The sequence below is a fragment of the Capsicum annuum genome, chromosome 6 (assembly GCF_002878395.1).
Source record: "Capsicum annuum cultivar UCD-10X-F1 chromosome 6, UCD10Xv1.1, whole genome shotgun sequence".
Classification (NCBI taxonomy): Eukaryota; Viridiplantae; Streptophyta; class Magnoliopsida; order Solanales; family Solanaceae; genus Capsicum; species Capsicum annuum.
The window spans coordinates 197,670,375-197,695,354 of NC_061116.1; the positions used below are offsets into that span (position 1 = coordinate 197,670,375).

The 24,980-nt window shown below is 33.8% G+C and overlaps 3 protein-coding genes across 6 annotated transcripts; all 3 read left to right on the plus strand.

Annotated features, from left to right (window-relative positions):
• The first annotated feature begins 1,009 nt into the window (after nucleotides 1-1,009).
• Nucleotides 1,010-5,649, plus strand: LOC107876053. 3 transcript variants are annotated; one of them, XM_016723031.2, is made up of 4 exons: nucleotides 1,010-1,949; nucleotides 2,938-4,225; nucleotides 4,552-4,635; nucleotides 5,234-5,649. In XM_016723031.2, exons 1-4 carry the CDS (start codon nucleotides 1,422-1,424, stop codon nucleotides 5,296-5,298), a joined length of 1,965 nt encoding a protein of 654 aa, XP_016578517.2. In that variant the 5' UTR covers nucleotides 1,010-1,421; the 3' UTR covers nucleotides 5,299-5,649. The 3 variants fall into 3 exon arrangements, with proteins under 3 accessions (XP_016578517.2, XP_016578518.2, XP_016578519.2); XM_016723032.2 differs by having other exon boundaries at nucleotides 1,040-1,949; nucleotides 2,944-4,225; XM_016723033.2 differs by having other exon boundaries at nucleotides 1,040-1,949; nucleotides 2,959-4,225.
• Nucleotides 5,650-12,473: 6,824 nt separating this feature from the next.
• Nucleotides 12,474-15,120, plus strand: LOC107876055 (2-alkenal reductase (NADP(+)-dependent)). 2 transcript variants are annotated; one of them, XM_016723034.2, is made up of 2 exons: nucleotides 12,474-12,877; nucleotides 13,932-15,120. In XM_016723034.2, the coding sequence occupies exon 2, from the start codon at nucleotides 13,944-13,946 to the stop codon at nucleotides 14,973-14,975; it is 1,032 nt and encodes a 343-aa protein (XP_016578520.1). In that variant the 5' UTR covers nucleotides 12,474-12,877; nucleotides 13,932-13,943; the 3' UTR covers nucleotides 14,976-15,120. The 2 variants fall into 2 exon arrangements, with proteins under 2 accessions (XP_016578520.1, XP_016578521.1); XM_016723035.2 differs by having other exon boundaries at nucleotides 12,499-12,877; nucleotides 13,935-15,120.
• Nucleotides 15,121-20,592: 5,472 nt separating this feature from the next.
• Nucleotides 20,593-24,822, plus strand: LOC107876056 (zinc finger CCCH domain-containing protein 62). Its single transcript, XM_016723037.2, has 9 exons — nucleotides 20,593-20,989; nucleotides 21,626-21,747; nucleotides 22,366-22,480; nucleotides 22,565-22,626; nucleotides 22,882-22,933; nucleotides 23,050-23,161; nucleotides 23,362-23,460; nucleotides 23,549-23,676; nucleotides 23,824-24,822. Exons 1-9 carry the CDS (start codon nucleotides 20,850-20,852, stop codon nucleotides 24,536-24,538), a joined length of 1,545 nt encoding a protein of 514 aa, XP_016578523.1. The 5' UTR covers nucleotides 20,593-20,849; the 3' UTR covers nucleotides 24,539-24,822.
• Nucleotides 24,823-24,980: the final 158 nt, after the last annotated feature.

A 24,980-nucleotide genomic window follows, 5' to 3' on the forward strand; every position in this document is an offset into this window, starting at 1 on the left:
ATATATATATATATATATATATATATATATATATATTTAAATTGAATTTAGTTAAATTTCGTTATTGTATTTCTAACCTCATACATGTTAAAAATGTATAATGCTATATCATACATTTATTACACAGTAACTATTAATGTACAATATTTTAATACACCGTGCATTTCAACAATTACTTACTCCTATAGAGGGTAAGTTACATAGTTAATATGCATTTATAATCATGTTCTAACTTCAAGTTATATGGTTACGAATTATGATATAGGAAAAAATCATAAAATTTTTATACTAATATAAATCATGGATTAAAGAAATTAACATCTATAATCAATAAAAAAAAATATATTACTTGCTCCAGCATTAAAAAAAAAAAAAACTAATAAAAAATGTTTATATAACCAAAACCATTCAAAGCATCCGCACATAGAAAACCATATTATATTCTTCATGATTCCTTTGGAAAGAAATCACAAGTCCTGCGGTTGTGACCGTTCGTCCGCATTTACCGAAATTACTATTGCGTCACTTTTGTATGACGCATCATTAATTTCTGACTCCCAAATTTCAGAATGTCTCAACTATACGGGGATATTCATATTGATTTTACTAGTATTGAAGAACATATGTAGAAGAAGATTTTAGTAGTTTTGAAGAACGGGTGTAGAAGAAAGTGGTTGTTTTTTGGCTTTTCAGATCGTGAATCACAGGAAAAAAATTATGTATAACAAAATTTTTAAAATTCAAATATTAGTTACATGTTCTATCAATAAATGACTTAATGTTGGCTAATTACTGCCTTTAATTAAGGAACTGTAAAATAATTAAAGATTCTCTTACCTTAAATATACGATTAGCTGTTACATCATACATTCGATCAATGTATAATATGTGATCAAATGTATGAGTATATTTGTAAAAAAAAAGGAAAGAGAAAACAACAAAAAATTTTGTGTAATTATTTTCATTATCTAAGGAATTTATGTTGTTTACACATAATTTTTTAGTTCTTATTTATGGATGGGACATGAACATCAACAAGGTCCAGGCCAAATTATGTGGATCAATCGGGGCCCTTTCAACCTTTTCCGAGGACCCCTCTCAACACAACAACAGCAACACCCCCTCTTACCTCGACCAATCTAAACCTTCCACGTGTCATCATCCCAATACCCCCCTTCTCCACCTCCCCCATTGCTACGTACCTGAGAATTGAACGTTCAACTTGATCACAACAAATACAAGAGAAGGGTCACCATCGTTGATAATTAAGGAGGAGGAGATTTATTTCTCCTCCTGATCCATCATTAAGGATTTAGAGTCAAAGACATTGAATTCCACGTCAACATGTATTAATCTTTTTTGCATATACATATGTATATATAGTTGGAGCAAAGGGTCGTCGTCCCATTCCATCGTGTGATATGGCAAAGGAGGAACAATATCACAGGGCACGACAATCAAAAGGTAACCAGCAACTGAATGATGAGTTGAAAATAAAAGCAAATGAACTCGAAAAGCTTTTTGCCGAGCATAAACTGCGTGCTACTCCTCGAAATCAATCTAGTTCCGTTAGAACTAGCAGGCATGGTTACATGCAAAGTTGGCCATCAGCTACTTCATCATACAAAAATCTACCTGAAATGGACGATGTTTTTGTTGGTGAAGTTTTGGACAATGATACGTCTAAGGAAACTGCAGCCAGTATGAATGTAGACAGATCTGTTGATCATGTTGAGCTAATAGGTTTTTCGGGTTCTCCAGGGAAATTTTATGATATGTATATGCAGAAAAGGGATGCAAAACTTAGGGAGGACTGGAATTCTAAAGGAGCAGAGAAGGAAGCAAAGTTGAGGGCTATGGAGGATAGCTTTGAGAGGAGTTCGGCTGAAATGAAGACTATGGAGAGACTTAGATCATTCAACTCCAGCTCAACTTCTAGCAGAGACCAGGTACATTTCTAGTTCCTTTAATTCTCAACCTATAGATGTGTAGCAATTAGCCGAGGGTCTATTGATGCTCTACCTGGAGTAAGGTCTGTGTATCCTCTATCCTTCTCAGACTCCATTTGTGGGATTAAGCGGGTATGTTACTTGTTTGTTGTTGTTGCATAGATGCATCAGTTTACCAAGGAGTCTTATCGGAAACAGTTCTTCTACTTGCCAAGGTAGGATGTAAGGTCTGCGTACACTCTATCCTCCTCAGACTATATTTGTGAGATTATACTGGGGATGTTGTTGTTGCATAGATGCAACAATTGGCTGAGTGTCTATTGGAAACAACCTCTCTACTTCCAAAATAGGCGTAAAGTATGCATATAGTCTACCCTCCCGAAGATCTCATTTGTAGGACTACACTGGGTATGTAGTTGTAATTTGAACCTGGTATATAGACTTAATTTCTTTATGAGCCCCTAATTTTATCAATTCCAAGAAATTAATCAAAATTTAAATTTGATTCAGATACTATAAATGCTAGAATTACCCGAGGGTCTATCGAAAACAGTCTCTCTACCTCCAAGGTAGGGGTAAGGTTTACGTACACTCTACCCTCCCCTAACACCATTTGTGGTATTACACTTGGTATGTTTTCGTATGGATTCATCAGTTTCACAAATAATATGTAGGCATTTCTGTTTCTCATTAAATCCTAGAGTTGATTGGTTATGCTTCCTTTTAACTAGTCACCAATCTTAAAAAAAGTCCTTTTGACAACAAAAATCAGTAGCTTCTGTACCTCTCAAGATAGGGTAAGGTTTGTGCACACTCTACCTTTCTCAGACTCCCTTTATGGGATTACACTCAGGTATGTTGTTTGTTGTTGCCGTATGGATGCAACAATTTCACCAACAATATGTAGGCATATTGTTTCTTGTTAAATCCTAGAGTGTTTCTTTTATCTTGTAACCGATCTTGAAAAGAAGTTAATTCCCTTTGACAGCAACAGTCGGTATTCTTTCAGCAAAGTGATGATAAAGAGGATATGTCTGAATTCATGAATCAGAAAAGGAATGATGTAATTAGGTCTTCCAGTGAAACATCTTTGGAAGAAGTTTCTAAGCAAACTACTACTCCGAGGAAGAAACAACATTTACCTATCAAAACTTCATCCAAAATTCACAACATAGGAACATCTGTTCCAAGGTCTCCTATGAAGGTTTCTAGTAGTCCTTCCCTTCGGCGAAAATCTCAACCTGAAAGTCCACTTGTACGCTCCGTTCCAACCTTGTCTTACATGAGAAAGGAAAATACGGAGCCTTATTCTCCAGCTGGTAAAACGACGACTCGTGCACACAATTCGCGTAGCAAATTGCTGCACTCACAGTCCTTAAGAAAAAGTTCTGCTTTGAATTCTGAGGGTGTTGTTTTGGCACCTCTCAAATTTGATAAAGAAAAGATGGAACAAAGTCCTAAGGGTGCATTTTTAGCACCTCTGAAATCCGGGAAGGACAATATGGACCGGAGTCTCAGTGATAAATTTTCCAGCATTTCGGATACAAAGACTTCAGTAAAGAAGGGAAAAGATGCTGACTTCAGTTCAAGAGGTAGTTTGACTGAAACAAGGGTTTCTAACGTTGCATCTACATTTGCACACAATGAAGATGAGGATGTTGTTGACATGGAAATAGACTCTGAGGACTCAGAGGGTAGAGCTGAGCACGACTTTGAGAACATGATATCTGCTGTTCATGAGGAAAATTTTGATAACGGGACACCAAAACTGAGTCACGAGATGGAGGTGGTAAATTCTGTTTCAGAAAATAGACGTTTACTGAGATCATTATCTCAAGTTTGCTATGCTTCGGAAGCTGGATATTCGCCTTCTTCTATGCCTTCCAACTTCCTAAACAGTCCTGTCTCACAGACTCATGATATGTCTGATGTTGATGCTTTAGACTCTCCTGTGGGAAGTCCTACATCCTGGAATTCACATTTTCTGAGTTCAAAAGAGACTGAAGGTGCTACTACAATGAGGAAGAAATGGGGAACGACAACTCAGAATCCAATCAATAATGTAAAATCTTCTCAAAATCTCTCGCGCAAGGATAAGGCCAGAGGATTTAAACGATTATTAAAATTTGGGATGAAGAGCCCTGGCGCAGATAGTTTTGTTAAAGACTGGATTACTGCAACTATTTCTAAACGAAGTGATTGCACAAGAAATGGACATGATAGTCCCCATAGGTCTGATCATAGCTTATACAAGGATGTGCTTTTCAATGAACGAGGTAAGATATGTTGTTTCAATTTATTAAATTTAAACCTTGTTTCCTTTTGATGGATATTCAGTTGCTTCCCCAAGATTGATTTAAACTTTTTTAGTTGTTAGTTGTTAGTTATTTCAAATTTCGTCTTTAAACATCTAACATGAATATTCCAGCAGCACATGTTGATAAATTGCTTTCTCTAATCTAGTTCGTGAAGTATCTTTACCACATGTAATGAGCTGAAGGAGTACCCTTCATGCGATCTTGATTTTCGGTATTCCTTTTCAAACTTGTGGTCTGAGGCTCGTTGATTTCAGGTAACTGACTCTGATCTTTATTTTTGGCAGTTCAATCCTTGCACAGGTCTATTCCGGCAACTCCAGCTAACTTCAAACTGAGGGAGAATCATTTATCAGGAAGCTCAATAAAGGGTGAAAATTTAAAATATAATTGGTGTTTTCCCAACTTTATTCTTCTCTGTTTTCTGTTTTGTCCAATAAATTCTACCATTAGAAGAAAAGAAAGAGTAAGAGGCTCCATCGGCATATTAGTTGCCACTTGGCTTCATAACCTTAAAAACAGTTGTGCACAGCTCCCACTTTTTTATGCAACTATCTTCCTGAGGGGTTCAAGCCGTGGAAGCAACCACTAATGCTTGCATTAGGTTTGGTTGTCTACATCATAGTTCAAAATTCACACCCTTTGAGGTGTGGGGCCCCTGCTAAGGCAGGACGCTTTGTGCACCGGGCTGCCCTTTTTATCTTCTAGACCTATGTACTTCCTGAGTCAAAGAGTACTCCCTTATCTATTAGCATAAGAAGTACAAATGGTTCATCAACGTCTTATGTGTCTTGCTTATTAGCCAATGCCGTAAAGCTGTATTACATTGCTCAACAATGAAACATTATACCGAACAAATCTTGAACTTTTCAACATTTGGTATTGCAGAAATCTATTTGAAGCCTGTACAAGTTTTTGTGCTTCAGTACAAGTATTTACATGTTAACTTATTTATTTACTATTTCACAGCTGCGAAACCATTCTTTTCTTTGTCGTCGTTCAGAAGCAAGGGAAAGGACTCGAAGCCAAGATAAGTCCCTCGAAGGACAAGGTTCCAGCTATAAAACACATGGAATTGCCTTGACACATTTTCAAATCATTTTTTTAGCCAGAGCTTGAGGTATGTCTGTGCTATGTAAAACCTACAATCCTCTAAACATAATTTATAAATTGTACATATATAGTACTATGTTATTTTGGCTTGTTATGCCTTGCTTTACGTTGTTTATTGCCTTGGGAGGACGAATCCCACTGGCTGAATGATAATGTAATATCATCGGCAGTCAAGAGCATTCTTAAACTTCCATTTTTATTTTTTCTAGTCATTCAAGCTTGATTTTTGTAAACATTACAAGTTTGGTTTATGTTCAAATCGTTGAATATCAGAAGTTTGGAAGGAGAAGCTATCTTATTCGCGAGTAATTGTGGATCTAAAATTTCATGTACATGAAAAGAATGGTGTCTGAAGAGTATATTGAATTAATGAGTACTTACCTTAACATAACTGCGATTTGAATACTGGAATTGGCGGGAGAATTAAGCTGGAGAGCGAGAGCACATGCTAAATTCTTGAAAGATCAAAGTTCCAAGTAATTCAGCATGTGCCCTGCTTCTCCAGCTTAAATAACCGTCCGCCTATAAATATTTCTCAACCTTTCTCCAATTCGTTTTCCTTCACTTAACGTGTTATAGTAGGTTGATGATGAATAGTGTAAAAATAACACGAAACAAGAGCAGTTGATTCCAACTAATTTGGGATCTATGCGTATTTTCTTTGAATAAGCTTTAGAGAATCACATTATGCTGGCAATGACACATCTATGGAAGTAGTACTTACATATATAGGCATAAGGAATACTTGGTAAGGGTACTATTTTGATTAGATGGTGGTTGATCTTATACTGATGTTGCTTGGGAAATACACTGGGCCAATGTAGTGTAATTTAATGAATTATGCAGAAAAGGCCAAGGAAAAATGAATATTTTGTTGTGGTGACTGTTGAAGTTGGCTGCCAAAAAGGAAAAACATAAGCTGACTAAAGAGTGCAATGGCAGGCCACCCATCCTATTGGTCTTGAAAAAAAATTCTGCTACTGTTATACCATAGAAAACGTCAAATATTTGTTAGATAACTACGATTTTGATGAAGACAAGTTAGAACAAACCACTTTTTTTTTAGTTGAACATGGTCTAAGGTTGATTTATCAGCAATCATTTAAAACAAGAACAAGTTTTCCAGATAAATATGTTGGATTTAAAAGGTGTGAATGGAAATGAAGTGTTTTTGATGGGTCCTGACTTACTTGAAAATGAAGGATGGAATTTGAATAACAACTTTTAATAGTGAATGGGTTGTGACTTTTTCGATGGGTTGTGATTTTTTCATTGGTTGTAACTTTTCTGATAACACAATAACGCCCGTTCATACTACCCTTTGTTGGCTTTAAATTTAGAGGAACAACCTCATTTTTTGCATCAAAAAATTTATGAACTTCTTCTGCATATTTTAACAAATAAATATTGAGTCTTTATGTGATTTGTTATCATTTTTACTTCGCCGAAGTTGTTGGGATTTAATGTACCTAGGTATATCCATTTTATCTTAGGAGAAAATAATTCAAAATCTCAGATACAATAAATGTATGAAATTCCTTAAAGAACACAGTAAATTCTGTGAACTCGAATAGTTTAATTAAACTTTTTATTTCTCAATATTCTAATTTACTTGGATTTTCTGGTTTTGTTCTTTTAACACAAAATACTAAACACCCCTAAAGGAAATTTAATTTTTTTTTGATATAACGTCATGGTGATGACAGTGGACAGTTTGTTGTTAATCATATTGTATTTTGAAGCGAAGAAAATGCCAACAAAAAAAGGCACCGATTAGATAAAAGCAGTGATGAAAGTTAACGTGGCACCATCAAAGACGTGGTGCAGCGGATGGGGTTGCTCCTTCTTTAATCAGAGGTCTCAGGTTTGAGCTCTGGGTATGAAAAAATTCTTGGTAAGGAGAGCTTTCCCGAATGGGCCCTACGCGGCACGAATCTGAATTAATCGGACTCCAATACGGATACCGTATGAAAAACCAAAAAAAAAAAAAGAAAGTTAACGTGGCAGATGATTCCAAGTCAGTTTTTCCTTTATACCTTGGCAATTGATTTTTAAGTAAGAAAATACATAAACATACTCTTAAATTTGATCTCAAATTAGATGTAAGACTTCCAACTTTTGGGTGTGCACAACTACAAACTTATATAAAATTGAACAAGTAGATACATATATCTTATGTGGCATTCCACGTGATCAATTCTTGTCCTACATGGCGTCCAACGTGTATTATGCCATATAGAACATGTGGCATAATAACCTCAAACTTTTCCAAAACCTTCTTGAAGGTCTTGAGAGTTGTGACAACCATCTCCACACTCCAAAATCAATATGTAGCAACTAAGGAGATAAGTAGAATGGTCAAATACATAAAGTTTTAAATTTCACTTTGAGGGTCATTATAATGTTGAGGTCGGGTATCAGGTGTTCAGTATCGAGTGTCGGATTTTGGTTCTAGATTGGGTCCAAAGTCGGGGTTGAGTGGATCTCAATATCGGGTTCTAAGTCGAGTGTCAGGTTCGATTCTCAATTTTGGTTGTCTAGGTTAGTTATTGGGTCTAGAGTCAGGGTCGAGTCTTGGGTTTGGTGTCAGGATTGGGTCGTGATTTCAATGTTGGGGTCGGGTCCTGGATCGAGAATTGGAGTTGGATCTCGTTCGGGATTGGGTCCCTGATCGGGAGACAGGGTTGCATCCCGAATCGGTCATTGGGTTTGGTTCTCAAGTCAAAAACTATTTTCCTAAAAAGTCTTCTTTTTTTTTACCCTCTAGTCAAACACTAAAAGAAATTTTCTGAAAAAGTATTTTTCATTCACCAGTCAAACACTAGAAAATATTTTTGAAAAACGTTTTCGACTCACTAACCAAACATTAAAAATAAGTAAGAAACCAACTTATTTTCAATGAAACATTTTTTAGAAAAATATTTTCATAAAAAATATTTTTCTTCATACCAAACATGCCCTAAAGTGAAATAACTTTTCGAAAAAAAAATGAAAATTTATCATGGCCAAATGGACTCCTAGTATTCTTATTCACATTCATAATATTGACCCTTCTATTCAAAGTTCTGTTTTCAATTTCGTTCTCTGCTATACTTGGCTTCTAACACGGCCGATGAGGTTGATCAATACATTAACCTCTTTGTTTTGGTTTTCCAACGTATTTCACAGTCGGCAGTTGTGAGACTAATTCTCCGTTCCTACTAAGCGATAAGGAACTGACCACAAAATTTGCTCCATTCACCAGAGGCGAGGATCAATACATTAACCTCATTATGCGGATGAGGTTGATCAATACCCTTCTATTTAAAGATAAAAGATTTAAATTAGATAAAAAGGAAAGAAGAACTATCTACATTTAATTAAAATATTTTAGAATTTTTTATCAAATTTCATATAAACAAACAAATTTTCACAATAATATTTAAGGTAATACATTACAAATAAATGACTAACATCTTATTAATTAAAATCCTTACTTTATAAATAATAATATTACTACATGTAGTTAAACACTTAATGTCTTCTAAAAATATCATACTAAAAAAAGTAACTTTAAATTATTGATAATATTTTTGTTACGTGCATATAATTAAGGCCTAATATTAAAATTTGACTTTAGATCGCTAATTTTATTAAGACGGTCTTGCCAATTAGTTAATGTCGGAGATAACATGTTCATGGAAATGTAAATCAAGATGTGGCGAGAAATGAAGATATAACCGAAATCAAAATCCACAGGTAGCCGGAAATCGAAATCCACAGATAGCAGGAAATCAAAATCTTCTTGCTATTTCGCAAGAAGCAATCAACTTCGTCGGAAATCAAGATGTAGCCAAGATATGGCGGAAAATGAAGATGTAGCAGAAAATCAAAATGTGCAGGTTGTCGCAAATCAAAATCTTCTTGTTATTCCACGAAGTAATTAGCTTCGTCACAAATCTCAACTGTGATCCCAATTCTGTACGATTTGTGAGCAGAAAGCGACTTAGTCGAACTGACGTGAATCCAGAGAGAAATTTTCTCTACATCTAATGGGCGATTGTTGAGGAATTTTTTTACCTCAAACCCCATCCTAAACCCCACCTACGGGCGCAGGACTAGCACAAATCGCGTATGATTCCAGAAAGTTGTCTCTCTTCGTGAACCATTGCTTGCTTTTTGAAACACCACCTTTTGACTATAAATACTTGAATTTCTCCTTAGGTACATGTACAAATTTTGAGTAGAAAAAACATCTTCTTCTAAAAACTCTAGTGTGATCTTCAAATTGTTGAGCGAGCTACTAAAGTGAATCATTTTATCCTGGGAGGAAAGATTCCATTAACCTCGGGTACGTGAGGGGAATAAATTTCGTAAAGACACACCATGAATTTAGTGGACTTAATTCTGTCATTTCTATTTTCATCTTACTTTCTTTAAGTTGGTTTTACTATTTTTTCAAAAAATAGTAGAAACTTCATTTTGATAATTTAGTTGAACTTGTGTTTGAAGTTTTTGAACTTCTTTATTGTTCTTGAAGTTGTTCTTGAACTTAGTGTTGAAGTTCATATTATTAAATACAGATTCTGTATCCGAAAATAACATAGGGCACGTTTGAATATGCGATATGAAATCGCAATTTGAAAAATAATATGAAATCATTTGATATGAAGTTGAAGTTTTGTTTGAACATGCAATTTGGACTTTTAAAGTTGTATTTTTTCTCATAAAACAAAAAACCCACAAATTGTGAAACTAATGTTATCAAATGAACGAACCATGGTTCAAAAGTAAGATATTGTAATATCCTAAGATATTGGATTGCCAAATAGTATATCTCCATGTTTATTTTATACATAAATATTTGCGGTTACAAGCTTTCAAATACAAATAATTTATAAAAGATTCACTAGTCAACAACATTAATAATTAGTTATTCTTTAATATAATTTTTAAAATGGTACGTAGGATCTCTTACGTCGAGCATGAGTCTTTTTTTCTTTTTGTAAAATTTAAAATGATATTTTTTTATACGAAATATAATTTATGGATCAAATTTTGTATTTAAAAAGTTCATGTCGTGATTGAAATTTTTTATTTTTTTTTTAAAAAAAGGTATTTTGAGAATCACAAGATCCCAAATTACACGTTCAAATATTAATTTGAAATCGTGATATAAAATCGCATGTTCCAAACACCTGATTGAACAAAAACATTGTAAAATTGGAGGTCGAAATATCACAATTCCATTTATTACAATTATCAACTCTCTATTTATATGATTGTTTGCCTGTAGCAGCCGTGGCTGTGGATGACTAGTATGCAAAATTATTTCTCATTGAAGTCGGTCTAAGATCTACTAATATGAAAAACTATTCTAAATTTGGTTCTTAGAATGAAATTCACCTTTTTATTCTTAGATTATCGTGGTGTTTGAGATAGTTTTAAGTATCGTATAACTCTGTTCAGCAACAAGTCAGGAAATAGAGAAAAAAATCATCTACTGTTTGTCTCTGTTGAGATCGAAATCGTAGACTCTTTGGAGGCTAGAATGAAAATCATATTTTTTTCTTAATTAATCGTGGTGTTCGAGTTAGCATCAAGTACCACATAACTTTATTAAGTAACACCATGACTAAAATAAATCAAAATAAATTAATATCTTGATAAATCTTAAGTCTCATGGTTCTCAATCCTATCAAGGTGAATTTCATTCTAGCATCCAAGACCGTGGTCTAGTGTTCAATTAAATAAATAATACAACAGAACACTCATTTCATCCCAAATTGTTCAGTCACTTCTTGCTTTTTAGCTGTTGGTATAGAAATTAACTGAAAACGAGAGGTGAAAAAACATAATTTTATCGTTTAAAACGAGTTTTTTGTTGGGTTGTGTCATGGTCCATAGATGGGTCCGGTTTATATTATTTTACTAAAAATTACACAAATATATAATTTATGTGTTCAGTATTACAAAAAATCTCAATTCCCTAAATGTATTATAAAAATTTCACATATACACAAAATGTTATGGATATGTCGGCTATATTATGTATATTAATAGGGAGAGAGTGTAATTACTTTTAAAAAATTAGCATTTATGTTATTTATACTACATTTATGTGGATCAATGAATAAAGGCCACATATATAATTTAAATTTAATTAAATTCCATACAATTATGTCATTACTTAAGGGACAATTTTAAGTTTGAAAATAACGTTAGCGAAAATTCGTTTAGAGCATTTTTGACTCTTTTGTTTTTCGTTTTAATAGGTAAGCCTTTTGCCATTAAAATTTAGTAAATTTTATATATATACCGACATGTTTACTATTAATTATTAAAAATCTCAATATTTTTTAAAATCTCCTAAAATTTCAACATTTGACCTCTGATGATACAAGTTAATCACATTAGATACATATTGCTGATACATGTATCTAATGTGATTAACTTGTATCACAGTAGATATATACATTAGATATATGTAGGGTTAACTTGTATCTCAAAAATATTAAAAACTATGAAATGTTGGGATTTAAGTAATTATTAAGAAGTGGGGGAATTTTTAGAAGTTTAGATACTTATGTTATGGTTTTAGGTAATTTTTGCTAAAATTTGTAGTCCAAAATAATTCTTGAATATTTGTGTGATTGTAAATTATTTTATTAATTATACAACAACAACATACTCATGTATTTCCATCTAGTGGGGTTTGGGGAGGGTAGAGTATGCGCAGTCCATACCACTACCTTAGGTAAAGTAGAGAGACTGTTTTCGATAGAACCCCCACTTAGAATTAAAGTTAACTTTTTTATAATTATAGTAAAGTGATATTCTTTTTGGGACTAATTAAAAATGAAAGTGTGTCATATAAAATATGATATAGGAAGTAATACTTTATATAATCAATAAATGATAGAAATAATGTTAAAAAAATATAATAAACTTGTCTGAATTTCATTATTTGAACAAATAAATATAAATAATTACTTTTAGTAAAGAGATGAAGTAAAATGTAACAAAGGGAATAGTTATGCTAGAAATGTTCTTTTCCCTTCTTTACCAGAACAGACAAAATTATCACTTAGTCCTTACTACTCTTCTTACCTGATTTTATATTAAATTTATGAGATACCTGCTGGCTTTCACTAGGATCAGCTTTCACTAGAATCAGTTGGTTCTTTATTTGTCTTTATTCTCAATCCACGTTATTATTCACTCGGGCATGCCTTGGGTGCCACCCAACCTTCATTTTGCTGAAACCCATAGTAATGTCTGAAGCGATTTTTACGCACCTAATTAAATTTATGAGATAATTTTCAACTCCCACAAGCATAATCAATTAATATTTTTCGAATTTATTCTCAATCACACGTTATTAATTAGTAGGCCACGCCTTAGGGGCCACCCAACCTTCATTTCGCTGAAACCTATTGGAGTTTATAAGAGGATTCATACATAATCTGAAATCAAAGATTGGAAGTTCAACACATCAACCAACAAAGGCTCATATAATAGGTACGCAATTTGATAATTCTCTCAATTTATTTATGTAAAAATACGCTTGTTGGCTTAATTAGCGAAAAAAATTATTTTAGTTCTAGAATGAAATTCTCTTCTTTTTTTTTTTCTAAAGAAATATAATAATTGTGGTGTCGGAACTAGTTCATGGCACCTAACTAACTCCACGGGTATCTGTCACCTCCCATTAGCAACAAGTATCTAGTAACTCTATCCATAAAAGCTAGGATAGTTGAAAAAAAATCACATAATATTTTTTTGTAGTGATTTTAACCTAACATTTCATGGTTCTCAGCCAATTTATTGACCACTAGCCCCACCTTTTTTGGTGCTAGAATGAAATTCACCTTTAATAAAGCTGAATAGGCTATTCAACAAATTTACAGTCGGCTCGAACTTGTTTATTGAAATCGGCTTAGTTCAAACTTGTGAATACTGCATTGTAGTTGATGTTATATTTTTAACGGAAAAGGGTCAAATATGTCCCTAACGTATTAAAAATAGCTCAAGAATGGCTTCCTTCCATCTATTGGATTAATAATGGCTCGAAAATGTGCCACAAGTTAGTACTCCATCATTTAAGGGCCTGTGTATGTACTGCAGGAATGAGAAGATACCACTAGAAAATGATTAGACTGCAGAGGCTGACTGAACCTAAAGATATGTCGTCCTAATTGGTTGAAACATGTTTGAGATGACTCTTATAAGCTATGTTGTGGGGACTCTTGCAATACTTTTGGAGGATCTGACACGCTCCCGATTGACATTTTTGAAGAGTCCGAACAACATTGCTTAATTTTGCTGTCCTTTCCTTACCAGGATCAAGTTTTCTATTCATAATTTGAAGCTTTATAAAATAAGCATTTGGATTCATCTATCGCATGAGTTACTACTACTTCTTGTTACGTTTCTTTCTTGCGCTGAAGAATTTGTATATTTAATAGTTGTTTGAGGAAGTCCTACATCCTTTAGAATTTATAAATACCGCACTTGGTGCAAGCGTATGATTTTTTTGAACTTTATGCTTACCCTTCATTAACATTGAACACAGAAGAAGCGAAAGATGGCAGAAGAAGTGAGCAACAGACAGGTCATTCTAAAACACTATGTCACTGGTTACGTTAAGGAGTCGGACATGGAATTCAAGAATAGCACCATTAAACTGAATGTTCCAGAAGGCTCTAATGCTGTGGTTTTGAAGAATCTTTACTTGTCCTGTGACCCTTATATGCGTTGCCGCATGAGGAAAACTGAGGAAAGCTATATTGAGTCCTTCACTCCTGGCTCTTCTATCACGGGATATGGAGTGGCTAAAGTTTTGGAGTCTGGTGATTCGAACTTCCACAAAGGTGACTTAGTTGCGGGAAGGACTAGATGGGAGGAGTATAGTATTGTAACAGATCCTCAAACTTTGTTTAAAATTCACGACAAGGATGTGCCTCTTTCCTACTATACAGGAATCCTTGGGTTGCCTGGGCTGACTGCTTATGCTGGTTTTTACGAGGTTTGCTCCCCCAAGAAGGGAGAGACTGTTTTTGTTTCAGCTGCTTCTGGAGCAGTTGGTCAGCTTGTTGGGCAATTTGCGAAGATGTTTGGTTGCTATGTTGTTGGTAGTGCTGGAAGCAAAGAAAAGGTTGATCGGTTGAAGGGCACATTTGGTTTTGATGAAGCTTTTAACTACAAAGAGGAGCAGGATTTAGATGCAGCTTTGAAGAGGTACTTCCCTGATGGAATTGACATCTACTTCGAGAATGTTGGAGGGAAGATGCTTGATGCAGTTCTTCTGAATATGAAAGTCCATGGTCGTATTGCTGTGTGTGGGATGATCTCGCAATACAACCTTGAGCAGACTGAAGGAGTGCACAACTTGATCTGCCTCATCACAAAACGAATCCGCATGGAAGGATTTCTTGTTTTTGATTACTATCATCTTTACCCTAAATATTTGGAAATGATCATTCCACAGATAAAGGCCGGTGAGGTTGTGTATGTGGAAGACGTAGCTGAAGGCCTCGAAAGTGCTCCCAATGCTCTAGTTGGTCTCTTCTCTGGTCGCAATATTGGAAAGCAAGTTGTGATGGTTTCGCGTGAATGAATGTCAGTAACTATTTAGATGATGGTTGATGTGCCAGCTCTTGTAAACAAACTCAGTTGCAGATTTAGCTGAGATATTTGTGTTTGATTAGGGAACGTCTTAATTTATGATTTTGCTAAATGCATATGTTGTCTGTTTCAAGTAATTTAGTATGTGCCCTGCTTCTCAGTGGCGGATATTCAGGATTTTCACTTAGGGAGTTTGAAAAATAAAAAAATAGCATCTGGAATTTGAACTTGTAACCTCAAGATGAAGTTTGAACCCCTTCAACCACTAAGTCAACCTATAGTCTTATGTTCATGGAATTCAAAATCTATATATGTACATAAATAAAATTTAAAAATACCTTATATATACAGTGTTATTTTTCGCAGAGAGGGCTCAGGTTAAGGTGAACCCCTTCATGACCACCTAGATCCGCCCCTGGCGCCAAAGCATATACCCATTCCCAAATTCAGAAAAAGGAGAATGCACAGTTGCAGTAGGTTGATTATATCAGAGAATGTAATGAGATTTCTCTACCAAATGCAACCTAATTAAAAAGTACAAAAGGTAGGCCACCCACCCTATAGGTTAAAAAAAGTTAAGTTGTTAGATAACAGAGAGGAAAAAAGGCCGTCTTACCTTACATTTCTGCAACAGGTTGTTTCTACGACTTGAACTTATGACCTCCTGGTTACTTGGTATCAACTCTAATTACTAGTTACTCGCTCCCCTTCGCCCTTTAGATACCAGAGAAAACATCAATATTTGTCAGGTAACTATGCTTTTGATGAACTTTTTTTAGTATAAAACAACTTTTTGGTTGAACATTGTCTACTATTTTGACTTGTTCCATAGAAATGCATGTACATGAATTCTGAATATAAAGAGCTTAACGTCTGGAAAAATGAAAGAATTGAATGAACTCCAGTGTTTTTGTGGGAAAGATGAATTGTTACGTTTAACTACCCCTTCTAGTCTGTAATAATCACTCTTCCGCCATGTATTTACGTTATTAATTATAGAGATTTATGTTTCGTCGAGCTCATTATACTATTCTTCTTCCAAGCTCATCGATAAAGTCATCAACTCTAGGACAATGCATGTCCACATTGAACATTCATCTATGAGCTTGGAGGTAGAACAGCATAAATGAGCTTGAGACCTAAAAGTTAATAGCTTAAAATCACGTAAATTATATTATCCATATGTGTGTTATTAATGGGAAACAAATAATTTTAAGCACGAATATTGTTTAAGGTGATAAACTGATGATCCTGATAGTCGACATGAACATGAGTGCTGCTCCTGTTATTTGTGTAAAAAACTTGAGACAAAACCTTTACTAGTGCCTTTGTTGCATCACTACCACCGATGGAACAATGTCAAGGGTAAGTTCATGAAGAATCAAAAGTGGCTAAAGGGGGTGTTCTTTGCAATGGCAAAAACATACATAAAGGCAGTTGATCGTCTCATGGAAGATACAGATAACATCGACACTAGGATGATGACTTTCAATATACACGAGTCCCTAAATTCAGTAAACAGAGAGGCAGATATTGCTAGAATTCATGATGAATTTAGTCATGAAATGGAATAATGAAAATAGAAAAGCTTCAGCAACAATATTAATTGCACTAAGAAACAAATACAACACAATAATGAAGGAAAAGATTTGACTTGTCATTTCTGTTTCATGCACTTGACTAACCCCCTTGTTTACTAATGACCTTTGTTACATATTAAGGTATTGGTTTCTACTAATTATGTAAACACAGTGCTGAAAAGCAAAACATTGTATGCATATTGAGCTCCTTATTACACTAGAGAACACTTCATGAAGACATCAACTGTAAGTGATTCTACTTCATGATGACAGTGTATGTATTCACAAAACTACACTTCACACATTGTTGTTGATACCTACTTTTAGCCTTCCATATTTGAATTAATTAGTCAAGATTCTTGATGTGACACCCCTTTTTCGCCCGAGGAGCGGAGTCGAAGGATTTTTCCAATTAAAGTGACAGTATTGAATAGAGATTAGTTTATTAACAGAGTCGTCACTTGAAATTGAGTTATGGTGTTCCAAGTCACCTTTTTTTGAATCCCTAATCAAAAGGAAATGACTCTTTATTATGGTCTGCGGAAACAGAAGATCGGGTAAGGAATTCTGTTGACCGAGAGGAAGGTGTGAGGCACTCCTTGAGTCCCGTGGTTCTAGCACGGTCGCTTTCATTGACTTATCTTGACTTAAACTATTTTGATAATTATGTTTGTAGGCCTAGATTCGCTCATTTTTATTATAGCAAAATTGTCTATATATTTTATATTAAATAAATCGGTGAAAGTTAATTTTTAGGAAAAATATTTATCAAGATGCATTATTGTATCCTTGAATTTTAAATGTCTCAAAGAGATGCGTGCGCCGCATTCTTAATTGACACAAACTATTTTATAAATACCTAAAATTTATCTAGCATTAAAAGCATGTGTTTTGTCTCTTATAAACTCGAGACAATCTTATCTTATCAATTTTTTTCACTCTTTTCTTTCAAATTTTTCAACGAATCTTGAAATTAATCTACAATTCATCTCTCTCCCTCACAAATGTTTTCCCCTTTTTCTTCTTTATTATGACAGATTTTGAATAAATTCTGGTAACCCATCTTATTTTACGTTGCATAAATTAATGAGCCTCTCTTTATAAATATATTTTTTCGGCCTGAACATCCATTGTCAGCATATCACTAAGAAATTAAACCAAATCAATAAGTTGGTGCAACTTAGTATTCTTAACACATTAATAAGCCTAGAAAATACTCCAGATTAACTTAAATAAGATCCGAAACAAATTGTAATAAAGTATTTCACGAAAACACGTCCATTGAGATTAATATAATAAACAAATAATAATTTTTTTAAAATAATAATAATAACAAAAATATATACAATAAAATAACCATATTATGTGAATAAAATCTTATCTATTTTTAAAAAAATTATTTTAGATCTATTAAAAGTTTAACTTGAAAATTAAAAAAAAATATATAAAAATAAAATTAAGTTTAAAGGTAAAGACCGACTAATCTTAACAAATCTTCATCTAGCTTTAGTGTTAAAAAGAAAACATATTCTTATAATTTTAAACTAAGGTAAATGCTAACTAAATCTATTCAGTGATAATAACTAAACTCGTGAATATTCTTTTAAGAAAAATTTAATCTTTACTTAATATAAAATTCAAAGCACTCCATAGTTCTTCACAATTCCTACCAACATAAAGAGTTAACTTTCGATAATCAATGATTTAAACTCAATCGTCATTTAAATACCATTATCAATAAACAAACTTATAATAACAAAAACAATATATAAAATTAATAGCTTACAAAATCACTAAGCAAAGATTAACATGACGTCAAATTTAAACATGAATGAATCTTTATATTTTAGATAGTAGTAAATAATCACACCGCCACTTGTACATACAGTAAAAGATATATATTGAACGTAACGATATCATAATCTTTAAATTCCACCAAAACTAAATTAAGAACTATTTCATAATCATGTTTTGAAGTCTGTAACGAACATAAAAGGAAGGAAGGAATCTGTTGATAAATTAAAGCAGGAACTCGAATGTCGTCACCGAAAACTTCAAACGGAACTCTGGAACTCGAATTCTGACTCTTTCTCTTCTTTATTTTCTCTTTGTTTTTCCTTCTCCCCTTTTTTTTACTCTCTGATTTTCTCTCAGTTTATGTTTTTTTCTCTGATTTTTCTGCTCTCTTTTTATTTCTCTGTGTCTGATAATGTAGGCAGAATGTACGTCTGTTTTGAGGGTGGGGAAGAGTCCTTAAATAAGGGAATTTGGGGGTAGTTAGGGTAGTTTAGGATTCAAATTTTGAATTTTTTTTTTAAGGATAATGATCTCCTTCTTTTTTTTTCTTAAAATAAATAAATAAATTATATATAAAATAAATAATAATAATAATAATAATAATAAAAGAATATTAACTAATTAATTTTTTATACTTAAGAAAAATATAATAAAAATATAACTAACTTAAAAATAAAATATAATTAAGAGAAAATAAAATTACTAGCTTATTTATAAAAATTCAAATTAAAAGAAAATATTTTTTGAAAAGTTTTTTCGTATTATTTCAAAAAAATATAAACAAAATATCTCAAAATTAACTTTATTTAGTTAATTAATTTTTTAATAAAAATTTATTAAAATAAAATAAAAATTTAAATAATATTATACCAAATATAAATATTTAATATCGAAAAATATATATATTAAATTCGGGAGGGTAAAAGATTATGTGTCTACACTTGAATTTCAAACAACGTGAAATAATGATTCTAGATCACAAAAAAAAATAACCAAAAAAATATTTTTCTAAATTATTTCAATGTTATTTTGCCATTTTATTTGGAAAAATGCCCTTATTTTGCCATGTGTTTGATTAAGTACACATTTTAATTAATAGATAGTTCATTTTTCTTTCTTTATTATTTAAAATTATTTTTTGGGTTCTCAAAATATTTAGAGGCTAAAGCAAACGTTTTCTGAGACTTCCTTGAGCCACCCCTGGTTGAGGTCAATTAATATATCCACACCTACTGCTATATTGATACTTAAAATTTTGAAATATAGGATTTTAAAATTTGGGATTACCAAACCAAATTAGACTGGGTAATCCAAACTTCAGGTAAAATCTATCGGAAGTTTGCTTTGCTTTCAAATTGTCTGGAGTTCGAAGCCCAACTTCAGACTCATAGGTCAGGAGTTTGTAACTTCTCAAACTAGAATTTTCTTTTACAAATAGTAATAAATAAAGTCGTCTTAAATAGGGTCCTAAATATGGGTATTTGTGCTTTTAAGCCTCAATCCCGATCATTTTTTTTAATAGCTTGTTCATAAATTGGGATGATCTTTAATTTTTACTTCTGTTACTCGTTTAATAAACGATAAAAGGTTATAAATATATATATATATATATATACACACTCCTGAATTATTGAAAATGGTACGTCAATACCCTCCATTATACTTTTGGATTACTTATACCCTTGTCGTCAAACTTTGGATACGTATATACGCCCGAACTATTGAAAATGATACGTATATACCCTTCAATTAGACGGTGCACGCCACATATCCTCATCCTAAAGGAATTAACACATTTTCCTTTAGTTAGACGTGCGTGCCACATATCCTCATCCTAAAGGAATTAATACATTTTCCTTTAGCAATTTCTTCCCTGACCTGTTGGCAAAATGTTATGTGGTCGGAATTAGTTGGAAGTTAGTTTTGCCCACACCTATTTCTTGGAGAACCAAAACCAATGTGGTCACAAAACATTTTTTTACGATGAGGATACGCGGGCGAAACTCGCTTCTAATTTCAGCCATAGAACATTTTGTTGGCAGGTCAAGGGATAAATTGCTAAAGAGAAATGAGTTAATTTCTTTAGGATGAGGACACGTGGCGTGCACATTCTAATTGAAGGTCACATACGTATCATTTTTAATAATTTGGAGGTATATATGTATTTAAAGTTAGACGGTAAGGTCATGAATAACTCAAAAATATAAAAGAGGATATTTACATATCATTTTCAATATTTCGGAAATATACAGAACTTTTTTCATGTTTGACATAATTTGTGGGTTGTAAAATAGAACTTTTGGGCAGATGAGTAATGACCCGTCTGTGATTCAGCCATTGAGGCCGGGAAAACAGTCCAATCAAAGCAGCAATTTCAGGAAAGCAATCCAACTAACGGTAATATTTTTCAAATTTAAACCCTATTTGAACGCTGATTTTCAGTATCAGACACCCATTCTCTTCAATCATCATCATCAAACAAGTCGAAAATGGATGTATCAGACAGCGATAGTACTGATTACGATTCTGATGATGATCCAACTTTTGATCTTCTTGAGGAGGAGACTAGATCAACTCTCTCTAAACTCTCCATTAAAAAACACAATTCGTCTAAGGATATGTCTGCCAGGTAATTAATTATAATATGAGTATCTCTTTTCTTTTCTTTTCTTTTCTTTTTTTCTCCATGTTTCTGTCATCCCAATCTAGCTAGGGGCAAGGGGTTTATCTGACTCTCTTCCAAGGGAAAATATTTTTAACACTTTATATATTCAAAAAAGGTTGAAATTATTTTCATGAATATATGTAGTAGATGTTTTGAGTTGTTGTTATTTGTCATTTCCTATACGTCTATTACTTTTTTGGACTTCTTTGGACATCTTTCTTGAGCCGAGGGTCTATCGGAAACAACTATCTGCCTATGAGGTAGAGGTAAGGTATGAGTATATTCTACCCTCTCTAGACCCCACAGAGCGGGATTATACTGGGCATGTTACATTGTTGTTTTGTGTGTATATATATTGTAGATGTTGAATACCCTCAAATATTTTTGGACCCTTGAATGAAAATACCAGATCCGCCACTGCAGTCTGGTTATGTCATTGCCTTTTGGTTACTATATCGTATTTGTATGCATGTACTGAAATTTTGAAAGGAAAAAATGTTTTATACATGCAAATGTATTCCTTGAAAAGAAACATAGTTTTTGCAAAAAAAAATAAAAATGACATGGGTTGTTGCTTTTCGTGTTGTTCTTAAACGGTAGGCGTAATGTTTCTAAGGCTTTGGAAGAAAGTGTTGAGGAAGAGCAGGACGAGGACAAGACAGATCCAAAGCTTGGTGAGAAAGATCAGAGAAGTTATGAAACTATTCAGAAGACAATCAAAGGTTTAAATAACATTGTTTCTTTCCTTTTCTGTCTTCACATGTTGATTTCATGATATGATGGTTTAAAAGTGTTGGGATCATTTCAATCTTGGTGAGTATTCTTCTTTTTTGTTTGGTCTAACTATCTGGTATTCGGAATCCACTATATCCCCACTAATCTAAATTCTCGTTGTATAGAGTTGGCGCAAATAGGAGACTTCTAGTTGAGAGGAGGGAGGGATTTCATCTGTTGCATCACACATCCTTTTGTGGTGTGATTATTGGTTGAAGAAACCTTATAAATAGCTAATGATGTGATTTTCCTTTTTGTCTTTTCAAAAGTATACACTTATCAAGACACCACCCCTTGCATAAATATGGTTATTCCTGAAAGTTTGTGTTTATTAATTTATAAATAGTAATAAGCAACCTCTTCTAGTTTCTATGATCTGCAGTTTTTTGTTTTGGAGAGAGAAGTAAAATTCCAATCTTCAGAATAAGATAACTGGAAAATTCTTCAATATTGCTAGCTCTAGGGATTAAAAGGTTTTGATGTTATTGTCTTCGATCGATCATATTTCGCATTTTTTTTCCTTTGTGTATACAAAAACTTATTGGTCTTTGCTTACTTGGTGGCAGCTGGTCAGATTGAGAAATTGAAAGTGGAGCAATGTAAGATTTACCTAAGGAAACATGCGCTGAGATTGACGGGTAGCAAAGCTACACTTATTCAGCGAATTAAAGAGCACACTGAGTACTTTCCTGATTTCAGCTTGTTCAGGTTTACCTTTTAATCATCAAAACGTTATACCTAAAGCAAGTTCTGTTTGTATTTCAGCATCCTTGATGGTCGTGGAGAGGAGAAGTATCCCCCGTCTAGTTTCGTATTGAACTGCAAAGGTACAGATATCTGCTATGGATAGAATTTTTAAGTAGATGAACAGTTTTATCATAGCAAATGGTTATTGATTATTAGCCCCTTGAGAATAACGAAGGCAGAGTTTATGTATCTGCTGAAAAGTCTTTGTGATTATAATCAACATAGCTTTTTACCTTGTGTTTGTCTTCCTAGAGGAATCTAGCATTATAGTTTAAGTGATGAATTGGAAGTTTTTGGACATTGTCATTTTTATCTATACTTTTTGTATTATGCAGGGGACGCATGCACTGGGGATGTTGTTATGTTTGAACAAAATGTATATGAAATGTAAAATCTTTACTCTAATAAGTGGTAGTACGCATCTTTAGGGTCTTCCTTTATGCACGTAAAGGCTGTGAAAAAATAGTGGCAGATGTCATGTATTTATGATTGTGGTTCATCAGGTTCTGCATTGCATCCAGGAGTGCTACTGGCCCTCCCTGTGGAACAAGAATAGTAGCAGGGAGGATTGTGAAAGAGAGCTATGGTGCTAAAAAGCAGCAACATACCTTTACGGTGAGCTTAAAAAGCAATCTATTTAGATTGAACTCTTGGGAACAAGAAGAGGAATGAGTAGTTGTTATTTTCAACTAAAGTTCTTTGTATATACAACAATTATTTGACCAAACCTCTTCTGTTTTCGTTTCTTCTTTATTTTGGCTTTGACTGTACTTACACTTCTTGCATTGTTTCATATAAGATTCCTTTCTGATCAGGTTGAGGTATTGTGGAGTAAAGGGGAAAAGCCGCTGCCTCCACTGCATCCTCTCCTCATTAAGGGCAGAAATCTCTATAGGTTAAAAACTTTGCGACAGGTCTGCTGAACAGTACTAAGAATTTCTAGTACTTGCACTTGTCATTACTGCAGCATATGGTAATTATAAGCTTATATTGCATTTGAAGAAATGGGACGATGAAGCAGAAAGGCAGAAAATTTTATCTGAAAAGCATGCGAGAGGTTCTGTTGCTCGGTCTAACAGGGAAACACGTGTCCAAGAGAAGGAAATGCGGAAGTTGCAAAGGGAAAATAGGTACCGCCATGATAATTTTGGTTATTTTAGGAATTAGATTGGTAGAATGGCCTTATGAACTATACCAACTTACTTGATTTTGAACATTGAATCATTTTAGTGAATACCTATAATGAACTTTCTTAACTGTTTGCCTACATAACCCAGGGTAAGCACAGGTTACAAGGAGAAAAAATCAGTAGCTGAGAGTAAAGGTAGGATGCCACATCAACACCAAATGAATATAGCGCACAGTAAAGGGAAACAGCTGCATTCTCTCTTGATGAACTCCGTGAACAAGAAAGATCAGCCTCAGGTAGAAGTGGTGGACAACAGCCAAAAAGATGAACAAAAGGAATGCAGAAAGTTTACAAATGTCATACAGGAAAATGTCTTCCCTAATCAGAGGCAACCTTTGACTAATGTGAACCTGAATGATCCAAGTTCTTACAGGGAGCGACAGCAAGGCTTTGGAGAAAGCTACCCTTCTAATCCTTCAAAGATTCCATTAAGAGTGTATAACTCAAATATGCATATGCCAATATGGAGGGGCTCTAGCTATGGAGGTAACACGAACAACTATAATAGTCTGTCAAGAATGCATGACTCTAATGCACATAATATTCCAACCTATAGCGATGGAGGTTACAACAACTGCAATACTAGTAGAAGTCCATTGCGTGAACATGGTCACATGTATACGTATGGCCATTCACAAAATATGAACTGGCAAGCAAGGAATGGTTGGTGTAATGCAGGAGCTGCAAAGCGTCCATTTCAAGGACAGGGCGAGGAACAAAAGAAGCCTTGCTGGTTTTATGCTCAAGGAAGATGCTACTATGGGCATAGTTGCAAGTACCTGCATGATTCTGTAGAAATTTAAACATTCAAGTGAAAGAACAGCCAGTAAGAAAGCTTTGGGAGATAATTCACAGGTCCATTACTTTTGGTTCCTTTGTTCGGGTTACAAGTCTTTTGTCTCGGGGATAGCATCATTGCTCCCAAAAAAGAAAAAATTGAAGAACAAACTGTTTTTCTGATCTTGTTTAATTGTTTTCTATTCCCTAACTGTAATGTGCAGAGCAAACTCTCAAGCTCAAATGGAAAGGCCAAAATTCTAATTTTGATTTAAAATTGTTAACTGATTTGGAGATGAATCTTGGTAAATTGATTTATAATCGAGTGTTCTTTTCTATGGCAACTGTATGCAACTTAACTATAAACATAAGCACCAAAACTTTAGCCTCCCAGATTCTAGGATTAAACTAGATGGCTTGCCGGTTTGTTTTATGATGATCAATAAAAAGGGAAGTGTGGTACGTTAA